The 22,684-nt window shown below is 38.6% G+C and overlaps 1 protein-coding gene across 3 annotated transcripts in view; it reads right to left on the bottom strand.

Moving 5' to 3' along the window:
• Positions 1-22,684, bottom strand: part of NIPBL (NIPBL cohesin loading factor) — a 173,818-nt gene that overhangs the window by 6,814 nt on the left and 144,320 nt on the right. For all 3 annotated transcript variants that reach the window (XM_068422204.1, XM_068422206.1, XM_068422205.1), the window contains 16 exons: positions 19,758-19,847; positions 19,296-19,510; positions 19,093-19,195; positions 18,068-18,166; positions 17,825-17,971; positions 16,486-16,620; positions 15,380-15,478; positions 14,110-14,163; positions 12,803-12,911; positions 12,093-12,229; positions 8,013-8,153; positions 7,600-7,693; positions 7,334-7,488; positions 6,973-7,063; positions 1,152-1,325; positions 379-569 (listed from right to left, as the gene is read on the bottom strand). In XM_068422204.1, coding sequence (XP_068278305.1) covers positions 379-569; positions 1,152-1,325; positions 6,973-7,063; positions 7,334-7,488; positions 7,600-7,693; positions 8,013-8,153; positions 12,093-12,229; positions 12,803-12,911; positions 14,110-14,163; positions 15,380-15,478; positions 16,486-16,620; positions 17,825-17,971; positions 18,068-18,166; positions 19,093-19,195; positions 19,296-19,510; positions 19,758-19,847 — 2,034 coding nt within the window. The remainder of the gene's footprint in view (positions 1-378; positions 570-1,151; positions 1,326-6,972; positions 7,064-7,333; positions 7,489-7,599; positions 7,694-8,012; positions 8,154-12,092; positions 12,230-12,802; positions 12,912-14,109; positions 14,164-15,379; positions 15,479-16,485; positions 16,621-17,824; positions 17,972-18,067; positions 18,167-19,092; positions 19,196-19,295; positions 19,511-19,757; positions 19,848-22,684) is intronic.

The raw sequence follows: 22,684 nt of genomic DNA, 5'->3' as shown, positions 1-22,684 counted from the left end.
CCATAGTGTTTGGAGGACAAGGGCTTGAGGTGAAGGCAAGCTGACACATTTTCCAGGATAAAGAATCAAATGAAGAAAACAAGTTGGCATACACCTGAAATTTTTAACAGAAATATGCTGCAATGTACAGCACATGCTCTTTAGGCACTAGCTGGGCTTTTACATCTTGATCCAAAAATAGAAAATACAGCATTTGGAATCTCACTGGCTAAACTACATAAAACAGATTTCAAAGTATGCTTTCTCAAAGGCCCCTTGCTACAATAAGAAATTACTGTAACATAGCTGGAAGAGAAAAAATGGAAATTTATGTAGCAAGTGTGAAAAACCTGTGAAAACCTGAATAACAAAAACTCCCATCATAAAAGCCTACCATACCTGAACAGGATGGATGAGACCCTGGTTTAACGTCAGTGCAATGACATTTAGAGCAAAGTGGCGTACACTGGACTGGGCATGAAAGAAAGCCTCAAGGACCTGTTTCAGATATAGCTGCATGATGGAACTACTCATCCCTGAGGAAATATCACCCATTTCTTTCAGGTCTTCCTGTTTTGCTACTTTTTTCCCTGTAAAAAGGACAAAAGCAATAACACACTCACCACAGTATAATAATTTACTTCACCATCTCTTGATGCATGCTGATCTTTAAGCTTTACAGTACATACACATTTCAGCTGTCTTAAAATGGATTTATGATCTCATGAAACGTAGAACAGTCTGATGGTGAATATACATCAAAAAACTAAAGAGATATTACTTTAACTAAAAAGTCTTGTTCCCTAGTAAAGGTTTTCCATTTTAAAAATTTCTTATGTTGTATTTATTATTTTCTACCTGCAAATTAACCTTAGAGGAGATTTTGATAAAAAGTATTACTACCATCATTACAGCAATTACGCATTCTGGATTGCTTCCAGGATTTATACATCTTGGAAGTAAATAATATACCTATTATGTGTACAAACCTACGCACATAATGAATTTTTGAAAATTATTCTAAGATACTTTGGGTACAATATTACTGATCTGATAACAATCTTAACTGACTCAGTTACTGACATATATATATATATATATATATATAGTAATTGTATGCAGGAAAGTTAGGTTTTGCATGCCTCATTAGCACAGAAGAACTCAACACTTACAGTCTCTGTCTGCCTGCTGCATACGTGTATCCTCCTCCTGCAAGTAGGTCTGGAGGTTTTTTAACACCTGGATTTTTAAGTTTACTGAACAGTTCTTATCTGAAAGAATGCTGTTGTACAGAGTCTTCACTTCCTGTTCAAACATTAAACTTGGGTGTTGTATAAATGCAAATCCTAAGAGTGGAAAAAAAGAGGAAATATTCCATGTTATTATCATCTAGAAATTGTACTTCTGCTTTTTAAGTCTTTCTTCAAAACAGAGGTCTATGACATTTATCTCTTCCCAACAGCACAGCTCTTTCTAGTCCAAACAGTATTGCTTTTCTATATGGACACCATCCATATCTTACAAGGAGCTCTGTTAGGCTTGACAGTTCTATTAGCCATGACTCTGACAGATAAAGAGGGAGTGTCGATCCAGGGCAGCTGCACTAAGAAGAGTTATACAGGTCTGGAAGCATGTTCAGTGTAGTGGCCTGCATCTGAATGACTAGGAGCTTTCACAAGAGCAGGGGAGGAACATTACTAAAAACTACCTGTTGTTTTTCTAATAAATTTGGAGAAAAACATTCTGCTGAAACTGTGAAGATTTATTCATATGGAGGCAGAGCAAATATTGAAAAATTGATAAATATCACAAGTATTTAAAAATAAAGCCTTAAAAGATTTAAAAAAACAGTGAACACAGTAAAATTTATACCTCTTGCTGTCATTATTCATATACCTATTAAGGTCTTCTCTTTAAAAATATCTGAAGCGCTCCCAAGACTACATCTGTTTGAAGATACACACTATAGAACTGTTTTTACCTGCAACCTTACCCTTGTCAAGGAACTGGTTGTTCTTAGTCTATATTTCATAAAAACTTTTCTAAATTAGTGACAGTATATACCATTTTAGATCATGTATGTAGATTTAGAAGTGCTGCTGACAAACTCTTACGGAGTATCATAAAAAAACAGTAATGGTAACATAACATCCCAATTCAAATTACATTTAACTACTTGATATTTTTTTTTAAGACTGTTCAAGAAAAGCAGACATAAAATGTATTTTTTATCACCACAGGAAACAAAAATTCTGAATGAACACACAGAAAACATATGAAACATAAAAGAAGAATGGGGGCGAAAAATGAAAGCAAGTAAAATTATGCAAAAGCAATGTATAAAAATAACTATAACAAAGGGAAGACTGAGTCAAGTTTTTAAAACTGGCTCCATACACACAGAAAAGACAGTGTAGGTAAAGGCTAAGTCCAGGGCAAGACCTCAGTGTGTTTAAGATCGCATTTCAGCCTACAAACAAGAAGCAGAGAGAAGCAGGCAAGGTGGAGAGGAAAGAGGAGAAAACCAAAAAAGAATGACGATGGTCTTTGGAGTATGTGCTATAATTGTGCACTCTATACAGGTGTATATTGATGTCTGTAACTTGACCAGCTCTGAGCAAGTCCAACCCATTTCTTAAGGTTAATTTTAAAAATGAAAAGCACGTGCATGCACGTGTAACAACCCATAACTTTTTTTCCTTCATTATATATAAAGGGCAAGTGTCATGAGGATGGAGCCAGGCTCTTCTCAGTGACATCCATTGACAGAACAAGGGGCAATGGGTGCAAGCTGGAACACAGGAGGTTCCACATAAATATGAGGAAAAACTTCTTTACCGTGAGGGTGACCGAACACTGGAACAGGCTGCCCAGAGAGGTTGTGGAGTCTCCTTCTCTGGAGACATTCAACACCCGCCTGGACGCGTTCCTGTGAGATATGGTCTAGGCAATCCTGCTCCGGCAGGGTGATTGGACTAGATGATCTTTCAAGGTCCCTTCCAATCCCTAACATTCTGTGATTCTGTGATTCTGTAAAGGAGTCTAAAACACCAGTATTCTCATGAAAACTCTTATTTTTCCATCCCCTGTAAGTGGGGAAGAAATCTTACTTGGTGTAAGAATTTGTCATAGGAAAAAAGGCACCTTCTGTGTTCTTTTAAGGACTGACTTCACACCTTGGGGCTGCCCTCACATCACTTCTCTTCACAACTTTGTTTTCACTCTGTTGAGAGTCTCAAGAGTAAGCACTGAACTTGGCTGAGTAAGACATTACCTGTTACATTCTTACAGGTTTAGCTAAATTTACTTAAACTATTCTATATCCTCAACCTGCCTTGCAAGTACACATCTGAAAGAGAAGCATAACCATAATCATTAAGCTTATAGTTAAGCTTAATCCTTCAACAGCAGTGACACATCCCAAAGCAAAGGCTAAAACTGTTGAGTGTCCTTACTGAAACAACACACTAATAATTGCTCATAGGAAAGTACACACTCTTCACATGATGCCTTCACTGTCTATAAATGTTCAATTAGCTTGCTAGTCTTTTTCACCTTCTTGCTGCACAGGAACATTGAATGGCTTTGTCAACTTTGCTCAGTTACCAGCCTGTAAGGCGGAACTTTGCACTGTCTACCACATCTCAGTACGTCCAAGAGCTACCCTCAAAATGGAACCAGTACTTAGATGAGATCAATATATCACCAAAAACAGTTGTCCCAAGGTTTAATTAAAATAAAGACTGATACGCGTACAGGCAGAGAAAAAAAAATCTGAAGAATGCCTACTGAGAGCCACTCCCATTTTCCCCACTTCCTCCAAACTGATCACAGTTCAGTCCATAATGTAGAAATATTTTTGGCAAATGGAACATTCTCCACATCCATGAGCAAAGCAATCATGTCTACGGTTAGGAAGACAGCCCCTATCCCATATGCAACACTCTGTAGAGGACAATTAAATTGGACTGGACTACAGTAATTGTTGTGCACCTTGATTAACTTGATTACCAGTTTAACTGCTGGGCAAACTCAAGTGGAAGAAGAAGGTGTACAGATCGTGGAAGGAGGGGCTGGCCACTTGGGAGGAATATAAGTCTGTTGTCAGAGGATGTAGGGAGGCAACTAGGAAAGCTAAGGCCTCCTTGGAATTAAACCTTGCAAGAGAGGTCAAGGACAACAGAAAGGGCTTCTTCAAATACATTGCAGGTAAAGCCAACACTAGAGGCAATGTAGGCCCACTGATGAATGAGGTGGGGGCCCTGGAGACAGAGGATAAAAAGAAGGCGGAGTTACTGAATGCCTTCTTTGCCTCTGTCTATACTGCTGGAGGCTGTCCTGAGGGGCCCCGGACCCCTGCGGCCTCAGAAGAAGTCAGGATAGAGGAGGAATCTGTCTTGGTTGATGAGGGCTGGGTCAGGGACCAATTAAGCAACCTGGATGTCCATAAATCCATGGGCCCTGATGGGATGCACCCGCGGGTGCTGAGGGAGCTGGCGGAAGTCATTGCTAGGCCACTCTCCATCATCTTTGCTAAGTCGTGGGCAACGGGAGAGGTGCCTGAGGATTGGAGGAAAGCGAATGTCACTCCAGTCTTCAAAAAGGGCAGGAAGGAGGACCCGGGTAACTATAGACCGGTCAGCCTCACCTCCATCCCCAGAAAGGTGATGGAACAACTTGTTCTTGGTGCTGTCTCTAGGCACATCAAGGATAGGGGGATCATTAGGGGCACTCAGCATGGCTTCACCAACGGGAAGTCTTGCTCAACCAACTTGATAGCCTTTTATGAGGACGTAACCCGGTGGATAGATGATGGTAAAGCTGTGGATGTGGTCTATCTCGATTTCAGTAAAGCGTTTGACACGGTCTCCCACAGCATCCTCGCAGCTAAACTGAGGAAGTGTGGTCTGGATGATCGGGTAGTGAGGTGGATTGTAAACTGGCTGAAGGAAAGAAGCCAGAGAGTGGTGGTCAATGGGACAGAGTCCAGTTGGAGGTCTGTGTCTAGCGGAGTTCCGCAAGGGTCGGTTCTGGGACCAGTTCTATTCAATATATTCATTAATGACTTGGATGAGGGATTAGAGTGCACTGTCAGCAAGTTCGCTGATGACACAAAACTGGGAGGAGTGGCTGAGATGCCGGAAGGCTGCGCAGCCATTCAGAGAGACCTGGACAGGCTGGAGAGTTGGGCGGGGAGAAATTTAATGAAATATAAGAAGGGCAAGTGTAGAGTCCTGCATCTGGGCAAGAACAACCCCATGTACCAGTACAAGTTGGGGACAGAGCTGTTGGAGAGCAGCGTAGGGGAAAGGGACCTGGGGGTCCTAGTGGACAACAGGATGACCATGAGCCAGCAGTGTGCCCTTGTGGCCAAGAAGGCCAATGGCATCCTGGGGTGTATTAGAAGGGGTGTGGTCAGCAGGTCGAGAGAGGTTCTCCTCCCCCTCTACTCTGCCCTGGTGAGGCCGCATCTGGAGTATTGTGTCCAGTTCTGGGCCCCTCAGTTCAAGAAGGACAGGGAACTGCTAGAGAGAGTCCAGCGCAGAGCCACGAAGATGATTAAGGGAGTGGAACATCTCCCTTATGAGGAGAGGCTGAGGGAGCTGGGTCTCTTTAGCTTAGAGAAGAGGAGACTGAGGGGTGACCTCATTAATGTTTATAAATATGTAAAGGGCAAGTGTCAAGAGGATGGAGCCAGGCTCTTCTCAGTGACATCCCTTGACAGGACAAGGGGCAATGGGTGCAAGCTGGAGCACAGGAGGTTCCACTTAAATTTGAGGAAAAACTTCTTTACTGTAAGGGTGACTGAACACTGGAATAGGCTGCCCAGAGAGGTTGTGGAGTCTCCTTCTCTGGAGACATTCAAAACCCGTCTGGATGCGTTCCTGTGTGATATGATCTAGGTAATCCTGCTCTGGCAGGGGGATTGGACTAGATGATCTTTCGAGGTCCCTTCCAATCCCTAACATTCTGTGATTCTGTGATTCTGTGATGTAATGCCTAGAAAAACTCCAACTAGTCCAGAAAACCATAGCATTGCTCCTGCAACAGAGGCAACTCTAAAGCTGTTAATCTCACTCAGCTGTCTGAAATAGTTTTTCATAGAATATGAAATCAAGATTCAGTCTTAGTTCTTATCCTCTGAGCCCTCCGTAGCCTGAATTGAAGCAGGATATATAAAAAGCCACCTAAACAGCAACATAAAGAGGCAAATTCTTGTCCACAGTTAAACTATACAATACAAGCTCACATGCCTGGGAGACAACTTTCTTTAGATTAAGCCATAACATGAACTGAGCTCTTCCAGAAACCAAAGGCTATCTGCCCAAACAAGATTTTGTCACATGTACAGTTTTTGCCCTTAAGCAGAGGATGAACATGATACAAAGCACGCAATGGCAGTTCAGGTACTACTGCAAGACACTGAAACAACATACAAATGCCTCCAGATAAAGAATCTATTTAAAAGTGAAATACAGCTAAAATCCCAAAACAAATTGTAATATCTAGACTATGACATCATCTCAATGCCTAGCGAAATCTCACAGAGAACGCCCCAGTTGGTATAAACTGCCAGAGTTCCCTTGAATACTGTAGAATATCTGTTCCTACACTTAAAATGTTCAAAGTTTTTCCAACACTTTTTCTAGCTGTTCTTTAACCATACCTTGTGGACTGAAAAACAGGATTTGGAGTTACAAAATACTTGCACGTGGAGAAAAAAATAACACCTCCGCTACTTTGGAAATCTGCTGCACTTTAAGACTTGGTCACACATCAAAAGGCATTCACTGTCAAAAGCATCCACTCTGCTGCAGAAGCATGCAACTGGCAACCCTTTGACAACTTTTCTATAGCTACGTCTCAAATAAAACATGCAGTAAATTTTGATTTTAAACAAACTCCCTTGCCACTACACAAATACATGAATTCCTACTGATATGCATGGATTTTTACTATAGTAGAATAATAAAAACTATTAATATTTCTTACCAAGGCCAATAATGGCTTTTGTCTGTACTTCTTCATCTGAATGCTTTGTAAAATACATCAGCAGTTCAAGTACTTTATCCTTAATGTTAACCTGAGCAAATCAGAACAAGAATAACAGCTATTTGAAAATGAAACAGATGTTTTCAGTATCTTATAAAAAGCATAAATATCAAAAAGAAAAGGAGAAGCACAACCTTACTGTATGGCCTTTGCAAAACCATGTATTTAAAAACCAAAAAGCTATATTGTATGCATTATGAAAAAATACATAGCTTTGAGGGACTAGGAATAATGTGCTTTCAGATTAAAGTGAGGCATTCAATATAACTAAGATACAGAGAGTTAATACAAGTTATTTTACCTTACTGTTGCCCTTAAAATCTTCTTGATCAAAATCAAAATGCCGACACAGTGCTCCAACAGTAAAAAGTGATCTAAGGAGTGCTGGTTTATTGGCAGTAAGTATTGTACTGTTGGGGTCTTCTTGGTGTTGACTTTTTAATTTCGAAAGTGCACCTACAGTAAGATAACAATTTTGATCACAGTGTTTGATTGTGGTGTATCCCTGAGATAAGACTTGTAGCCAAAACCAAAAAGTGACAATTAACATGTTGTGATTTTACTTACCATAGTATCTATTAAAACAGGCCCACACAAATTTATAGTTCTGAGTGACCTTGTTCACAACAGCCCCAAGACAGCTCACACAATGCTGAACAACCTAGGAGCAATAAAGAACAAATGAGTTACATATTTAGAAGTTAAAATAGAGATTTTTGTGAAATTATGTAGGAAAAAGCAATGCTGAACTAAAACTAACGATATAATGGCTGTACTGTCCATCTCCTAGACTGCTCTGAAAACCTGCTCAAACTCGTTAAAATATAGCAACCCCACACAGAAACTCCAGTAAACGAAGTACACTGAATTTTCATGGCTCAAAAGTTATCTTCATAATGAAGACAGATTTTCTTTAAACCAACCCATGAATTTCACAATGTGAAATGGAATCAACTGAATAGTAGCAATTAAAAGCTTACTGTCATGCCATATTTGATGATGAGTTTCATAAGGTCTTCCTCAATAGTGGCAAGAAAGGTCTCACTTGGGTGCTCCATTAGTGGCACTACAAGCTCTAAGATTTTTGCAACATTGCAGATCACCATGAAATCATTCTGGGTCTGAAACAACAGTATTTATAGCATTTAACATTTCTGGCCATGTTACCTACAAGCTAAGTATTATTAATATGCACTGATAGTAAAAAATCCCTACTCATGTAAGATACTTGGTAAAGATCTAAAAGACTATTTGTATAGTTTACATCTGCTATTAAATTACATACTATTATGACAGGTAGTTCTCTTTTCTACAGAACTTCTGGACAAAAAAACCCTGTACAAGCAGAATATCACCTCTCATCAAGGCTGTGACAGACCTGAAAACATTTGGTCCTGATAATTTTTTGGAGTCCTACAATAAATCCAGGAACTCCTCTTGACACATGCACACTAGAGAACACACAACACCTGGAAACAGGTGTCAGCAACAAAACGAAGTTGTGCTATGACTCAGTGCGCCTTAAACAAACACGCGATAATGCGCACAAATGTAGAAATTACAATTAAAATTATTACTGCTTTGCATTATCATGACTGTATATGTATTGTAAGCGAGGAATCTATGGAAAACATTTATCTATTATAGATACATCCTGCTAGAAATTTACTTTTTTTGACAAATCAAGCTCACTAATGAGGATAGGATAATCCCCAAATCAAGCTATTTAACATATTCAAGCTGACAGTGGTGATTCTCAAGCTGTGTAAGTACAAAACCAAGGTAACCTACTAAATAAGTTGCAGCAAGTAAATAATCAGATAACCTTTTCCTATACTGTTTGATTAGAAGTAGCTGTGAAAGTCTGTTGTAAATGTGCCCAGAGAACACTCCAGGGCTGAACCTGGAAAATGGTAGGCTATACCTACAATCTAAGCTGCTAACAATTACTCTCAAGCCTACCCTCGGCATCTGACCTAATGTAATGGATTGCTGCCACCCACGCACGCTCCTCCTTGAGCCATGGCTGCATGATCCTGCCCTGCTCCTTCTGCCAGATCAGGGGTTCATCACAACGTTCACTGAGCCAACTCTGCTAATCGAAATGGCAGAAAGCGACACAATGTTTCAGAGGAGAGGGACCATTTTACTAGACTGCGGGGGTGGTACAGCATTATAGCTCTCTACCATTTTTGTGAGCTAAATTATCTTGCAGGGGAATACAAAAATAGTAGAGCTGGGAAAGTGAGAGGTGAAGTATGGAACAGGGTGGAGCAGGACAGTTTTGCTGTACCTCGTTCTCACCAACAAGGAGGGGCTGGTGGGGGATGTGAAGCTCAAGGGCAGCCTTGGCTGCAGTGACCATGAAATGGTGGAGTTCAAGATCCTTATGGCAGTGAGGAGGGCACACAGCAAGCTCACTACCCTGGACTTCAGGAGAGCAGACTTTGGTCTCTTCAGGGACCTGCTTGGTAGAGTACCATGGGATAAAGCCCTGGAGGGAAGAGGGGCCCAAGACAGCTGGTTAATATTCAAGGGCCACCTCCTCCAAGCTCTGGAGTGATGTATCCCAACAAAGAGGAAGTCAGGCAAAAAAACGCCAGGAGGCTGCATGGATGAACAAGGATCTCCTGGACAAACTCAGACACAAAAAGGAAGCCTACAGAGGGTGGAAGCAAGGGCAGGTAGCCTGGGAGGAATACAGAGAAATTGTCTGAGTAGCCAGGGATCAGGTTAGGAAAGCTAAAGCCCTGATGGAATTAAATCTGGCCAGAGATGTCAAAGGCAACAAGAAAACCTTCTATAGGTATGTCAGTGATAAAAGGAAGACTAGGGAAAATGTGGGCCCTCTCTGGAAGGAAACGGGAGACCTGGTTACCCGCATATGAAGAAGGCTGAGGTACTCAATGATTTTTTTACCTCAGTCTTCACTGGCAAGTGCTCAAGCCACACCGCCCAAGTCACAGAAGGCCAAGGCAGGAGGGACTGGGAGAATGAAAAACTGTCCACTGTAGGAGAAGATCAGGTTCAAGACCATCTAAGGAACCTGAAGACGCACAAATCCATGGGACCTGATGAGGTGCATCTGAGAGTCCTGAGGGAACTGGCGGATGAAGTTGCTAAGCTGCTATCCATCATTTTTGAGAAGTCGTGGCAGTCTGGTGAAGTTCCCACTGACTGGAAAAGGGGAAACATAGCCCCCACCTTCAAAAATGGAAAAACTGAAGATTCAGGGAACTACAGGCCAGTCAGTCTCACCTCTGTGCCTGGCAAGATTGTGGAGCAGATCCTCCTGGAAACTATGCTAAGGCACATGGAAAACAAGGAGGTGACTGGTGACAGCCAGCATGGCTTCACTAAGGGCAAATTGTGCCTGACAAATTTGGTGGCCTTCCACGATGGGGTTACAGCGTTGGTGGATAAGGGAAGAGCGACTGATGTCACCTACCTGGACTTGTGTAAAGCATTTGACACTATCCTGCATGACATCCTTGTCTCTAAATTGAAGAGACATGGACTTGATGGATGGAGCATTCAGTGCATAAGGAATTGGCTGGATGGTTGCACTCAAAGAGTTGCGGTCAACGGCTCGATGTCCAAGTGGAGACCAGTGACAAGTGGCATTCCTCAGGAGTCAGTATTGGGACCAGTGCTGTTTAACATCTTTGTTGGTGACATGGACAGTGGGATTGAGTGCGCCCTCAGCAAGTTTGCAGACAACACCAAGCTGTGTGGTGCGGTTGACACGCTGGAGGGAAGGGAAGCCATCCAGAGGAACTTTGACAGGCTAAAGAGGTGGGCCTTTGAGAACCACATGAAGTTCAACAAGGCCAAGCGCAAGGTCCTGCACATGGGTTGGGGCAATCCCAAGCACAAATACAGGCTGGGCAGAGAATGGATTGAGGAGAAGGACTTGAGGTTGATGGTTGATGAGAAGCTCAACACGAGCTGGTAACATGTTCCTGCAGCCCAGAAAGCCAACCGTATCCTGGGCTGCATCAAAAGCAGCATGGCCAGCAGGTCGAGGGAGGTGATTCTCCTCCTCTACTCTATTCTCATGAGACCCCACCTGGAGTACTGCATCCAGCTCTGGGGCCCCCAACGTAAGCAGGACATGGAGCTGTTAGAACAAGTCCAGAGGAGGGCCACGAAGATGATCAGAGGGTTGGAGCACCTCTCCTATGAAGACAGGCTGTGAGAGCTGGTGTTGTTCAGCCTGGAGAAGAGACGGTTCTGGGAGACCTTACAGCAGCCTTACAGTACCTGAAGGGGGCCTACAAGAAAGCTGGAGAGGGATTTTTTACAAGGGCATGTAGTGATAGGATGAGGGGTAACAGTTTTAAACTGATTAGGAAGAAATTCTTTCCTGTGAGGGTGGTGAGACACTGCAACAGGTTCCCAGAGAAGCTGTGGATGCCCCCTCCCTGGAATTGTTCAAGTCCAGGCTAGATGGGGCTTTGAGCAACCCGGTTTAGTGAAAGATGTCCCTGCCTGTGGCAGGGGGCTTGGAACTAGATGATCTTTAAAGTCCCTTCCAACCCAAACCATTCTGTGATTCTATGAATTTCCTTCTGATATATTTGCTATATTAGATCACTCTATCTTATGGAACTGTACCTTTAGTCTTAAGATTCATATGTTAAATATTAACTACTTTTAATGACTATAAACCAATGACTATATACTTTTATGACTATATACTATATACTTTTTATGACTATATGACTATATACTTTTAGTGACTATAAACCAAAGCAATTTTAAGAAATTATTTCATAACCAGAGAAAAACTGGGTCTTAGTCCTCAAGGGAAAGAGGCAGCACAGGTTGCAGTTTCATTTGGCTGTAAAATGTGGAGGTAGAAAGTGTGGAACAGCATCTTAGAAGCTACAGAGATGATGAAAAGAACCTAGTATCTTCAGAAGCTATGATGCCCATGAAATAAAAGCACAATTTTAATATTTCTTTTCCTACTTTCAATTTCATCAAGTATACAAGACAGCCATTAATTTCCATGCTTAATTATCTGGGGAAAAGAAGGACTGATTTTCTCTACTTACACTACATTTAGTGGTCAGGTATGGCTGCATGGTCATGGCATGTTTGACCATTAGCTGGGGCCTGATTTTGCTGAATAAGAACAAAGTGGTTATGCAAGCAACTAAGCGACCAGAATTCACACCTTTGTTGTCAGAATCTGCAAAAGAGTAGAAAATATAAAAAGGATAATAAGTCCAAGTAATGTCTGAGCAATGAAAAACATACGGCTTAAACATAATTTGAATATCTTTCATTACATCTCTTTCAAGATCAATACAGAATATTCTTATTACATTAGAGTTGAGAACCTAATGTGTTAACATTTGTATGTGATCACAAAATATGTGAAAAAAGAACCAAAGATGCTTCAAAAACATCACTAGTTTTTAAACTACTTACCGTACACAGAACACTGGCCCAGACAATGATTCCTATTAGAACTGCAGAACATACTAGTGTGAATAAAACTTGCCATGTTTGTTTTGGTATTAGTGATCTAGAAGTTTGAATAAGCTATTTTAAAAGTAGTTCTGTTATTGTGGTTAGCTAGTGAAAATTAGGGAAGCTTTATTATTATACAGTGCTCACAAGTTCATAATGAACTTAAAAACAGCAATTCATTACCATCAGTTTTGTCATAGGAATTCTCTAAAAGTAATTTGAACAACCACTGTTACAGTATCTTATAAAATTCAAAGGAGTTTAACTACTGGGTTACAAATAATGTTACCTGATAAAGATTCCTCATATTTAAGAATGTGCTCAACCAAATTGTCAACAAGTTGAGTACAGGCTTTCTTCACAGGTTTATATGAGGCATCCTCTTCTGACTTCAAAAGCTGTAGCAGATGAAACAGAAAATGATTTAGTATTAAGTGTGCATTCATTTACATTGGAAACATGCTGGTTTTATAACAATTACTACAGATACACAAGGATTTGACACTACAGAAGTGTTTATTTAACTTCTCCATAAAAGTTACATGGTGAAGAAAAAATTAAGGGAAGTGAAAAATCAAACCAAGATGCAAGAGAAGTAAAGAAAAATTAACTGCAATAAAAAAAAATAGCAGAGAAAAAGTCTACTGATTTTTGCATTGGGATGAAAAGCTAACTTTGTGCTTAATGAAATAATGCAGAAAACAATAATGTAGTCATACTCGCCAGCAGTAACTAATAGGAGTTAGAAGCTTTTAAAATGCTTAGGGAAAAAAAGCAAATTCAAAAGGAATGTTGTTTTTGACACTAAGCAAAAATATCAAAGACGAAACACAGTTTTATGAACATCTTAACCAGTTAGCCTTCTTCCATATGACTTCAATAACGAATTTGTGTCCATGAAGATCCTCTAACATCTAAGGACTGAGACTACACTATAGCCTTTTCTTCAGTGCAGGCATTAAGCGGCTCTGGTTTACTTGACTACTTATTTTCATGGCACTCCAGGCTAAAGTAAAAACAAAAGGTTTTTTTTTCTTGAAAATTAACCATTGCATACAAGATGTAGAGGAGAATGATAACACAGGTTAAGACATATAAACAAAGCAAGCTCAATTCTTAGAAAATTCAGAGTAAAATGTAATGTAGAAGTAACCTATACTCTGAAGATTCACTGCTTCTATAAACTGTGTAACAAATATATTGTATGTGAAAATGCACTTAACTACCATTTTTAAAACAAATCTACTTTACACTAGATGTCTCATTTCAGAATTAAGTATCTTAGCTGTGGACTTCATGTTATGCCACTCATTACTGAAGAGATTATGAAATTAAAAACAAACAAACAAAACCCCTTCCAAAACCAATAAGTGAAGTATTTTTAAAACAGATCATATGGAAAGACAGAAACTCATGTCAGAGACAAAGAAAACTGCACAAATGAAGATTAAAAAAAATGGTCAGATGTTTAAAGGGCATGAATTGGTCTACTGTTAATGATTGCTCTTGTAGTCCCCCTTCTACGTGTTTTAGTATCAAAAGAAATGTTAAAATTCTAACAATGATTGTATCATACATTAAAAACTAATTACTTACATTTTGAAGAAGCTGTTCAAACCAATCATACCCTGTATCTCTACAAGCTGCAACCTAGAAGTATTTTTGAGAATAAACTGTTTAGTAAAAAAGGCATCTGAGGAAAAGTTACTTCAACACAGATGTAATATTAAAAGACCAGTAAACATGCATCGATATATTTTCATATGCATTCAGTACAATGATTTTGTATCTTTGGAGATCAGAAACTGCTTTCTGCATTTGAAAAATAGTTCTCACCACTCAAGTGACTCCAGAATTTGTATTCCATGCAACACAAGCCATATACATTTTACTGGAGATTGCTGGGTCTAATGTAAACCAAATTTTGGTTTTGTAGAACATTTTGCACAGATTAAAGCACAAATACAAGCCCGACATATTAAAAATGAACACGTATGTGTATATATATATATATACACATATTTTTATATAAAGAAACCAAGCCTTCACTGGTATCATATGTCAGGAACAGTTCACAAGCATTCCAAAGTCGAAGTGGCAGGACAACTGAGAGTTAAGCTGAAGTCAAATTGACTGACTTCTCAGTCTGGAAAAATGCACATTAGACTACTATCTTGTAAAAATATTGAAAAGCAGGATGAAGTTTAAACCCATAATTGTAAGTAATGAAGCGAGTACTTTTACTTGACATTTACATCTTGGTATAATTGATATTAAAACACCTTCTCAGCACAGTGGTTTTACACAACACATTTTCACTACAAATTAAAGGATTTTATTTAAAACAGATTTTGTTATTTTGGACACATGCTATTTAATTTGCTTCTCCTAAAAAGTAGATACAATTATGCAGATACTAGTTTACCCTGCATGAGAACATGATCCTGTACTTGTTAAAATAGCTTATTAACCTTTCAAAATAAACGTTATCAATTGTTTGAGAAAAATTTTCGTTTAAGAGACAACTTCTTAGTTAGGCTTAACTGTATGCTGCTACTAGCAATTGCTGGAAAATGTTAAATATAATTGAAATTTGTTGTGTTTTAACTGCACAAGTATTTTATACAACCTGAATATAGCGTGGTCCCAGTTATCACTGCCAGCAGATTAGTGAACATTTAAAGTTTCCTACAGCCTGTCCCATCAGATGAATAATTTTGGCATATATTCAATGCCAGGAGATATAAAAATAAAACCATCTGACAATTAAATTACTGTATTCTAAGAAAGTACAGACAATATTTCAAAGATAGTAAAAACACAGTCAAACTTTGCCCACAGCTTAACTCAAATTTGTTTAACATACCACATCAGTGATGTTTAGTATTTTCCTTGTCATTGCTTCTTTGTCATGGTGTGGAGTTGGAGTAAACCAGAGTTTCTGGAATGTTTCATTTACTAATTTCTGAAGGAAAAAAATATTAGCAGAAATAAATAAACTTATCTTGTCACACAGGTATTATTTCTAATACATCCTTACAATAGGTTTGTTGATGATGCGTGCATATGGTTGTAAGAAGCTCTCCTCATTCATGGAAACATAGAAAATACATTGAAGATAATGCCTCATTTTTTCTCGTGGTGTTAGAAAGGCAAGGGGAAGGAGGAGAGAGAAAAAGGTCACCCTCCTTTCCCAGAAGCACTTGGGATCCAGCTGTTCATCTAATTCTTGATTAACAGTTTTCTCAGAAAGCCACTTGTCATGAACTTACCTCAAGTGGTTAAAATATACGCTGCAGCTTTAAAGTTGCATGTTTCAAATCCTACTGAGTGTATGATACAAAATTATTCTAGGTGTGTTCTTGATTACCCAACAATTTTAAAATTATTTTGCCAAATGAAACAAAACCATCATTCTCAGGTTTATGATTTAACACATAATCTTAGTTTTGTGCCCTTCTGCATATACGTTGCACAAAGAGTAGAGTATGATCAAATAAGTAACATTTTACGGGGAATAACTGATTCATTGAACATTCAGAATTAATGAAAAATTAGCAGAGATGAATATATTTTTTATATGTAGAATTTACAAATCTGGCATATATTAATGTCAATAATTTAATTTTGACTTAAAGTTTATTTTGTTTGCAGAAAAAAGTTTTATATGGCAATTTTACTTGTTAGAAAAGAGAAGTACCAGAGACAACATTTTCAAGAAGAAAAAAACTCTAGAAAATAACTCTTTAAAATCTTTTGATTGTCAACAAGAACCTCAAGAAAACAGAAAACAGACAAGAAAGAAAACCAAGTCAGAGAGCATTTTAGAAAGCTAAGATACTTGGTCTCAAAAATTAAAAGTCATAAATATTATAAAGGAGCAATGCAATACTTTTTTGCTTTTGTTTTGTCAAAGTATAGAAACAGAAAAATAATGATAATTAAAATCCTGAAGGATATGTTTCATTCTACCTTAATGCCTTCTTCGTCATTGACTCTCCGAATCATTTTCACACACATCTCTGTAATTTTGGGAAATGTTGGTTGTTCAATGCAGATATCCCTAAGTATCTTTATGACTCTCTTTCTGACACTGATACCAGTATCCTGTGAAGAGAAAAGCATTACACTCTTGAAAAAAAATCAGAAATATGAATTAATTTATGTATTATATGAATTAATATTTGAAGATCACCCAATCTGACTTGCAAAATTTATTTAGAAAAGGCAGCTAAAATATTCTGAAATGCATTTATACAAAAGGTCAGCATAACTTGTACCACTTTATTTGCAACAATTCTAAAGGTTCTAGCTGAATCCCCAGAATGCTGAAACACTTCCTCCATTTATACTCTCCCATCTAAGATCTCATGATGTTGCAAATGTATAATTCCACTTCTTAATTCAACAGTTTACAACCTAGATGTGATGATGCATTAGCTACTTTGTTGGAACACACAAGATTCGTTGTAGATTTGGACTGTAATACTTCAAGGCTTTGGATAAAGCTTACGGATAAGATACATGCAGCAATGTTTCCCATTTTCCCAGATTTCGTTTAACGAGTAGATGAGGAGCTTCACTTCATATTATCTTATTCAAAACCTGTTGAATCTGAATGTCAGGATGAATTGCTTTATGCATGCTCATATGCACATGAAGCTACTTACTTCCAAAACCCTTCACAAACATATTTTATCATGTAACTATAGCAAATGAGTAGTATTTGACTAAAAACCTGACATGGATGCTAAGAGCTAGTGTTATCTTACAGTTCATCTAACACTATTTTATCTGAACAACCAGACAAAAAAACACTTTTTGTACAAAAAACTCTAATAAGAAGCCTTTTAAAACACAAAAAATAGCATAGAAAAGCAAAGTAGTTTTATCTTTTTTTTTTCTTTTGGGTTACAAATGGCATCTTTAGATTACTGTGTTGTAGATCTTTCTTCATCACTCACACTACTGCACTGTGCTCAGTGACCCTTATCTCAGAATTCAGAGATGTGGCACAATTGCTCATTTGATCTAATTTGTGCCTTAATAATGGAATCAAAAGGAATATAATCCCGATTCTGATGCGGTACAACTTTATACATACGTTCACCTTTTGATGTAACATAGCCTCGCTGGAAACAAGTGATGCATTTTACAAGGTTGGTCTTAGAAGCATGATGCTCCCCGTTAAAACAATAAGATATAATTTACCCTTGGGATCATCATTCCATATTATTAAACATATAAACTTAGTTAAAAACAAATTTTCCAATGCCACTTATGTTATCATAAATATCACAAGTCACCGTACCAATATTCTTTCGATCAGCATGTCATAATACTGCTCAGCAAGCTGAGGACGACAGAGCACAAATCGGCCAAGCAGCTCCACGGCTGCTTCTCGTACACTAGTGGAGTTATCCATTAACCGTCCATGAACACCTCGTTGCATATCCAGCTAAAAAGAACAAACAAAACACAGATTCAAAATAAGAAATGGAGTTTTAAGCATGACAGAAGAATGTATATGCATGACGGATATTTCCTTTTTTACCCTGGCTAGAATACTGGGGTCTACAGCAACAACTTCAGATAAACACTTCATGGCTTTTGTTCGAACAGCAATTGCATTTTCACCAAGTACACGCAGAATCTAATAAGAGAACAAAAACAAAGATTCAATTGCTTTGGGAAGGTAGCAAACTACGTTTAACAGGCAAAAATGCAGCAGAATAACATGCAAACAATTTAACTAAACTAAGAATGTCTGTCTACTAAAAATTTAATATATCTTCTTAAGACAGTAAAAAGGTGCATGCAAGTGATGTTCCATGGCACTGATAAGTGAGCATGGATATTTACTAGGATTTGCTACATCTCTAAGACTGGTCCAAACAGGATTTACACAGGGTCCGTATGCTCACTTCAAGTCCCTTCATTTTAAACTCTACTTTTGTCATTCAGTTGTAGCTTTCACCACGGTTCTATTAAAAGCAGAGTTGGATTTGGGCACTATAATTTTAAGAATGGCTCTGTATGCAGATCAATATAAGTAATGCAACCTAAACTAATATTGGAATTCAAACATGTCACCATGCCAACATGTTGGTGCTCTTCTCCCAGAAAAAAACAAAGAAACAACACTGCAAGCAACAGCTTCCAAAGTGACATTAACATGCACTGCAAGCAACTGACCAAGCTGGCTTGTATTTTCAAATCAAATTAAGCTCAGTTTCAGAAGTTAATATTACCAAATAAGCACGCATCTTACAGAAAACTGTGAAAATTATTTCAATATTTTGTAATTATCCTCCTACTGGGTACGTCTAATTATAATGATTTTGCCATGCACATACATGGACAAATAAAATAATGTATGTACAATAAGACATACAAAATGCATGCAAGAAAAAGAACCATAATCACTTATATCATCAATACAGAATATGAAAGCACATGGTGTTATCATGGCCTGTTAAATACCTGTGCTCAACAATGAACAGATATGGCACACTATCACAAAAGTGGAATCAGAAATCAACTGTGTTTCACTGTACTAAGACGTCCGGCACAGTTTACCTGTGTCAAATAAATATCGAAGCTCTGGGCAAACGGCCTCATAGAGGCCAAGTAGCGAACAATCAAACATGCATCTTCGTAGTCCACAGTGTCAGAATTCATCCTGCAACAAATTCCATGTGTTAATTAGGACATGTTTATCAAAAATGATCTTAAACATTAAATGCATGGCTAATAAAGACATAAGTGGTACTGACACATACTTCAATGTACTGAACTGAGATGGAGCGGTTTTAATGATGCTGCGAAGAAACTTTTTGCGACTTTCTGCTCTATGCATGATTTGTCCTGTGGTCTCAACATCTTTTGCATGGTGAGTTCCTTCAGATGAATCCTCATCCTTCTGAGATTTAATTGCTTTCTCTGTCTCCATAGTTGTATCACGGAACCACTGTGCTATGTAAAACTTGCGAGAAAACTGGAGAAATATAGCAGGACACACAGAAAACAAAAACGGCAGAAACAGCAAAGGAAAATTAACAGATTTATAATGAGATTAAGTGAATCTAATGCATTAACAATATTTTGGAAAACACAATCAACAGTATATGTTAGGGTGACAATTTAATTGAAGCACTCATATGCATAACTGAAAATAATTTTATTCAGTACATATTACTGAAATTACTTTCATATACAGTTGATACCAGAAAGCTGAAATTTACCACTAACGATGCATCAGTTTCTGTGTTCTCATCCAGATAATCTAGCAAAGCCTTTTGCAGCTGCTGAATTTCATCTTCTCCTCCTGAAACCTGTCAGAAGTAGAAAGATAGTCATAAAACAGAATATTGCACAGTGGTAATTATAGTCTGAAAATCTCATGTCCACATATAAAATACACTGAAGTCAGTTGTTTTGATAATTGCAGAACATTAAAAAACTTTTAACCAATTACTTATAAACTGCATAGAAACTGAAACAAATTATACCGTGTCTCTAAAGTCTAAAAAAGATTAAGAGGAGAATAAGACTGGTTTTAAAACCGATTAATTTGATTAATTTTCATTCTATGATGTTGTGTGAAGACTCGCTGTCACGGAGGAAAAAAGAATGGCTGAAATCACACATAGCAGACTGACACAAGGTTTAACCTAAGTCAGCACTAGCTGTGTCACCAATATTAAATACTTCTCAGGGGAACAAGGGACAAAAGGCAAAAAAGTAAAATAAAAGAAATATGAAACAGACAACAGTAAAAAGGTACAGGAAACATCAAAGAAAAAAAAAGTGACTTATCCTGTTGTAAAAAAAATTGGTATAATTGTTTTCAGAGATAACGCATCCATACTGAGAAAGTGCAGCAAGTGTGCTCAGCCTAGGAAAGAAGTTACAGAGGTTGCTTCCAAACACCTCTGAGATTCAACTAAGTTTCTATCAGTCAAAAAGCTTGAGAATAAACACATATTGTGTAAAAAATGTCACCTAAAGCCTATCTACAGAATAGGGTAATATTAATTTACCAGTGAAGCACTTTTAAGACGCACAAAATGCATTACATATGAAATATTCATCTGAAAACTAGTGCTGGAGACTATGTATCAGATTTCTAGTATCTAAACTGTATGAATATTAAATACAGAATGTATTTTTCAAGAGGATATTCAATAGGAAATATCTGTATTTCCTATATGTATATAAGGCACATGGAAGACAGGGAGATGATTCAAGACAGCCAATATGGCTTCACCAAGGGCAAGTCCTGCCTGACCAACCTAGCGGCCTTCTACAATGGAGTGACTACATCAGGGGACAGGGGAAGAGCTACAGACGTCGACTATCTGGACTTCAGTAAGGCCTTTGATATGGTCCCCCACAACATCCTTCTCTCTAAATTGGAGAGATACAGATTGAATGGATGGACTGTTTGGTGGATGAGGAATTGGTTGGATGGTCGCATCCAGAGAGTAGTGGTCAATGGCTCAATGTCCAGATGGAGATCGGTGACAAGTGGTATCCCTCAGGGGTCCATAGTAGCATCAGTACTGTTTAATATCTTCATCAATGACATGGACAGTGGGATCGAGTGCACCCTCAGCAAGTTTGCAGACAACACCAAGCAGAGTGGTGCAGTTGACATGCTTGAGAGACACGATGCCATTCAGAGGGACCTGGACAAGCTCAAGAAGTGTGCCCGTGTGAACCTCACAAGGTTCAACAAGGCCAAGTGCAAGGTCCTGTACCTGGGTCAGGGCAACCCCTGGTATCAATATGGGCTGGGGGATGAAGAGATTCTGCCCCTCTACTCCGCTCTTGTGAGACCTCACCTGCAGTACTGAGTCCAGCTCTGGAGCCCCCAGCACAGGAAAGACATGGACCTGTTGGAGTGAGTCCAGAGGAGGGCCATGAACATGATCAGGGCTAGAGCACCTCTCCTATGAAGACAGACCGAGAGAGTTGGGGTTGTTCAGCCTAGAGAAGAGAAGGCTCCAGGAAGACCTTACTGCGGCCTTTCAATACTTAAAGGGGGCTTATAAGAAAGATGAGGACATACTTTTTAGCAGGGCCTGTAGCAATAGGACAAGGGGTAATGGTTTTAAACTAAAGGAAGGTAGATTTAGACTAGATATAAGGAAGACATTTTTTACAGTGAGGGTGGTGAAACACTGGCACAGGTTTCCCAGAGAGGTGGTAGCTGCCCCATCCCTGGAAACATTCAAGGTCAGGTTGGATGGGGCTCTGAGCAAGCTGATCTATTTGAAGATGTCCCTGTTCACTGCAGGGGGGTCGGACAAGATGACCTTTAAAGGCTCCTTCCAACCCAAACCATTCTATGATTCTATGTATATCCTGATCTCTTAAATAGTTTTATCCTATGTAAATCAAACAACTATCTTGTATATGAACATGAGATAATGTACTTCTCCCCAAACACAGGTTACAGAGAATAAATCAGCATCAATGAACTTGTGCATGAGTCAGAAACTAACTTTCTCAACATTGACAAGAGAGCATAAAACTAAACCCATAAACCATCCTTTTTTCCTTAGTCTTATACTGCAATAGGACAGTCCTTGCAGGTGCTGATGTTAAAGCATACAAAAGGACTTTTTTTTTCAAAATCAATGAGTTCAAGAGTTCAAAACATGTCTACAATGCACATAATACTGGTATAGGTTTACATATACATTTGGCACCCTAATATATGTGATTCGAAATTCCAGCCTTCAACCAATGTTAAATTCTGTGGATAACTGGCTGAATAAATGGTGGTTTGATGAACTTTAACTGCCTATTTTCAAACAAGTTAAAAACCCAGAACAAACAAAGAGAAACTGTGAAGCCCATAATAAATCATATTCAATATTGATAATAGAAGTATAATTTATCACTTAAAATTCTTCAGCTACAAAATATTTTTCTTCTTCATCAATAGAACTCATAACATAACTATCTTAACGTCTGCATGAACAGCACAGATTGAGAATCTTGTCACAAATACAGCACATAATATAGCTTGCAAACATCAGCAAGTGGAGAAAGGTATAGTTACAGGTCCAGAACATCAGTCTATCAAGAGATAAACTAATGAAAAACATGCACAAAAGTTCAAATCAACTTGACAATCTATGACAGATTTCTACAAAAAAAT

The sequence above is a fragment of the Nyctibius grandis genome, chromosome Z (assembly GCF_013368605.1).
Source record: "Nyctibius grandis isolate bNycGra1 chromosome Z, bNycGra1.pri, whole genome shotgun sequence".
NCBI classification, from domain to species: Eukaryota; Metazoa; Chordata; class Aves; order Nyctibiiformes; family Nyctibiidae; genus Nyctibius; species Nyctibius grandis.
This window is presented reverse-complemented; position numbering and strand designations above follow the sequence as displayed.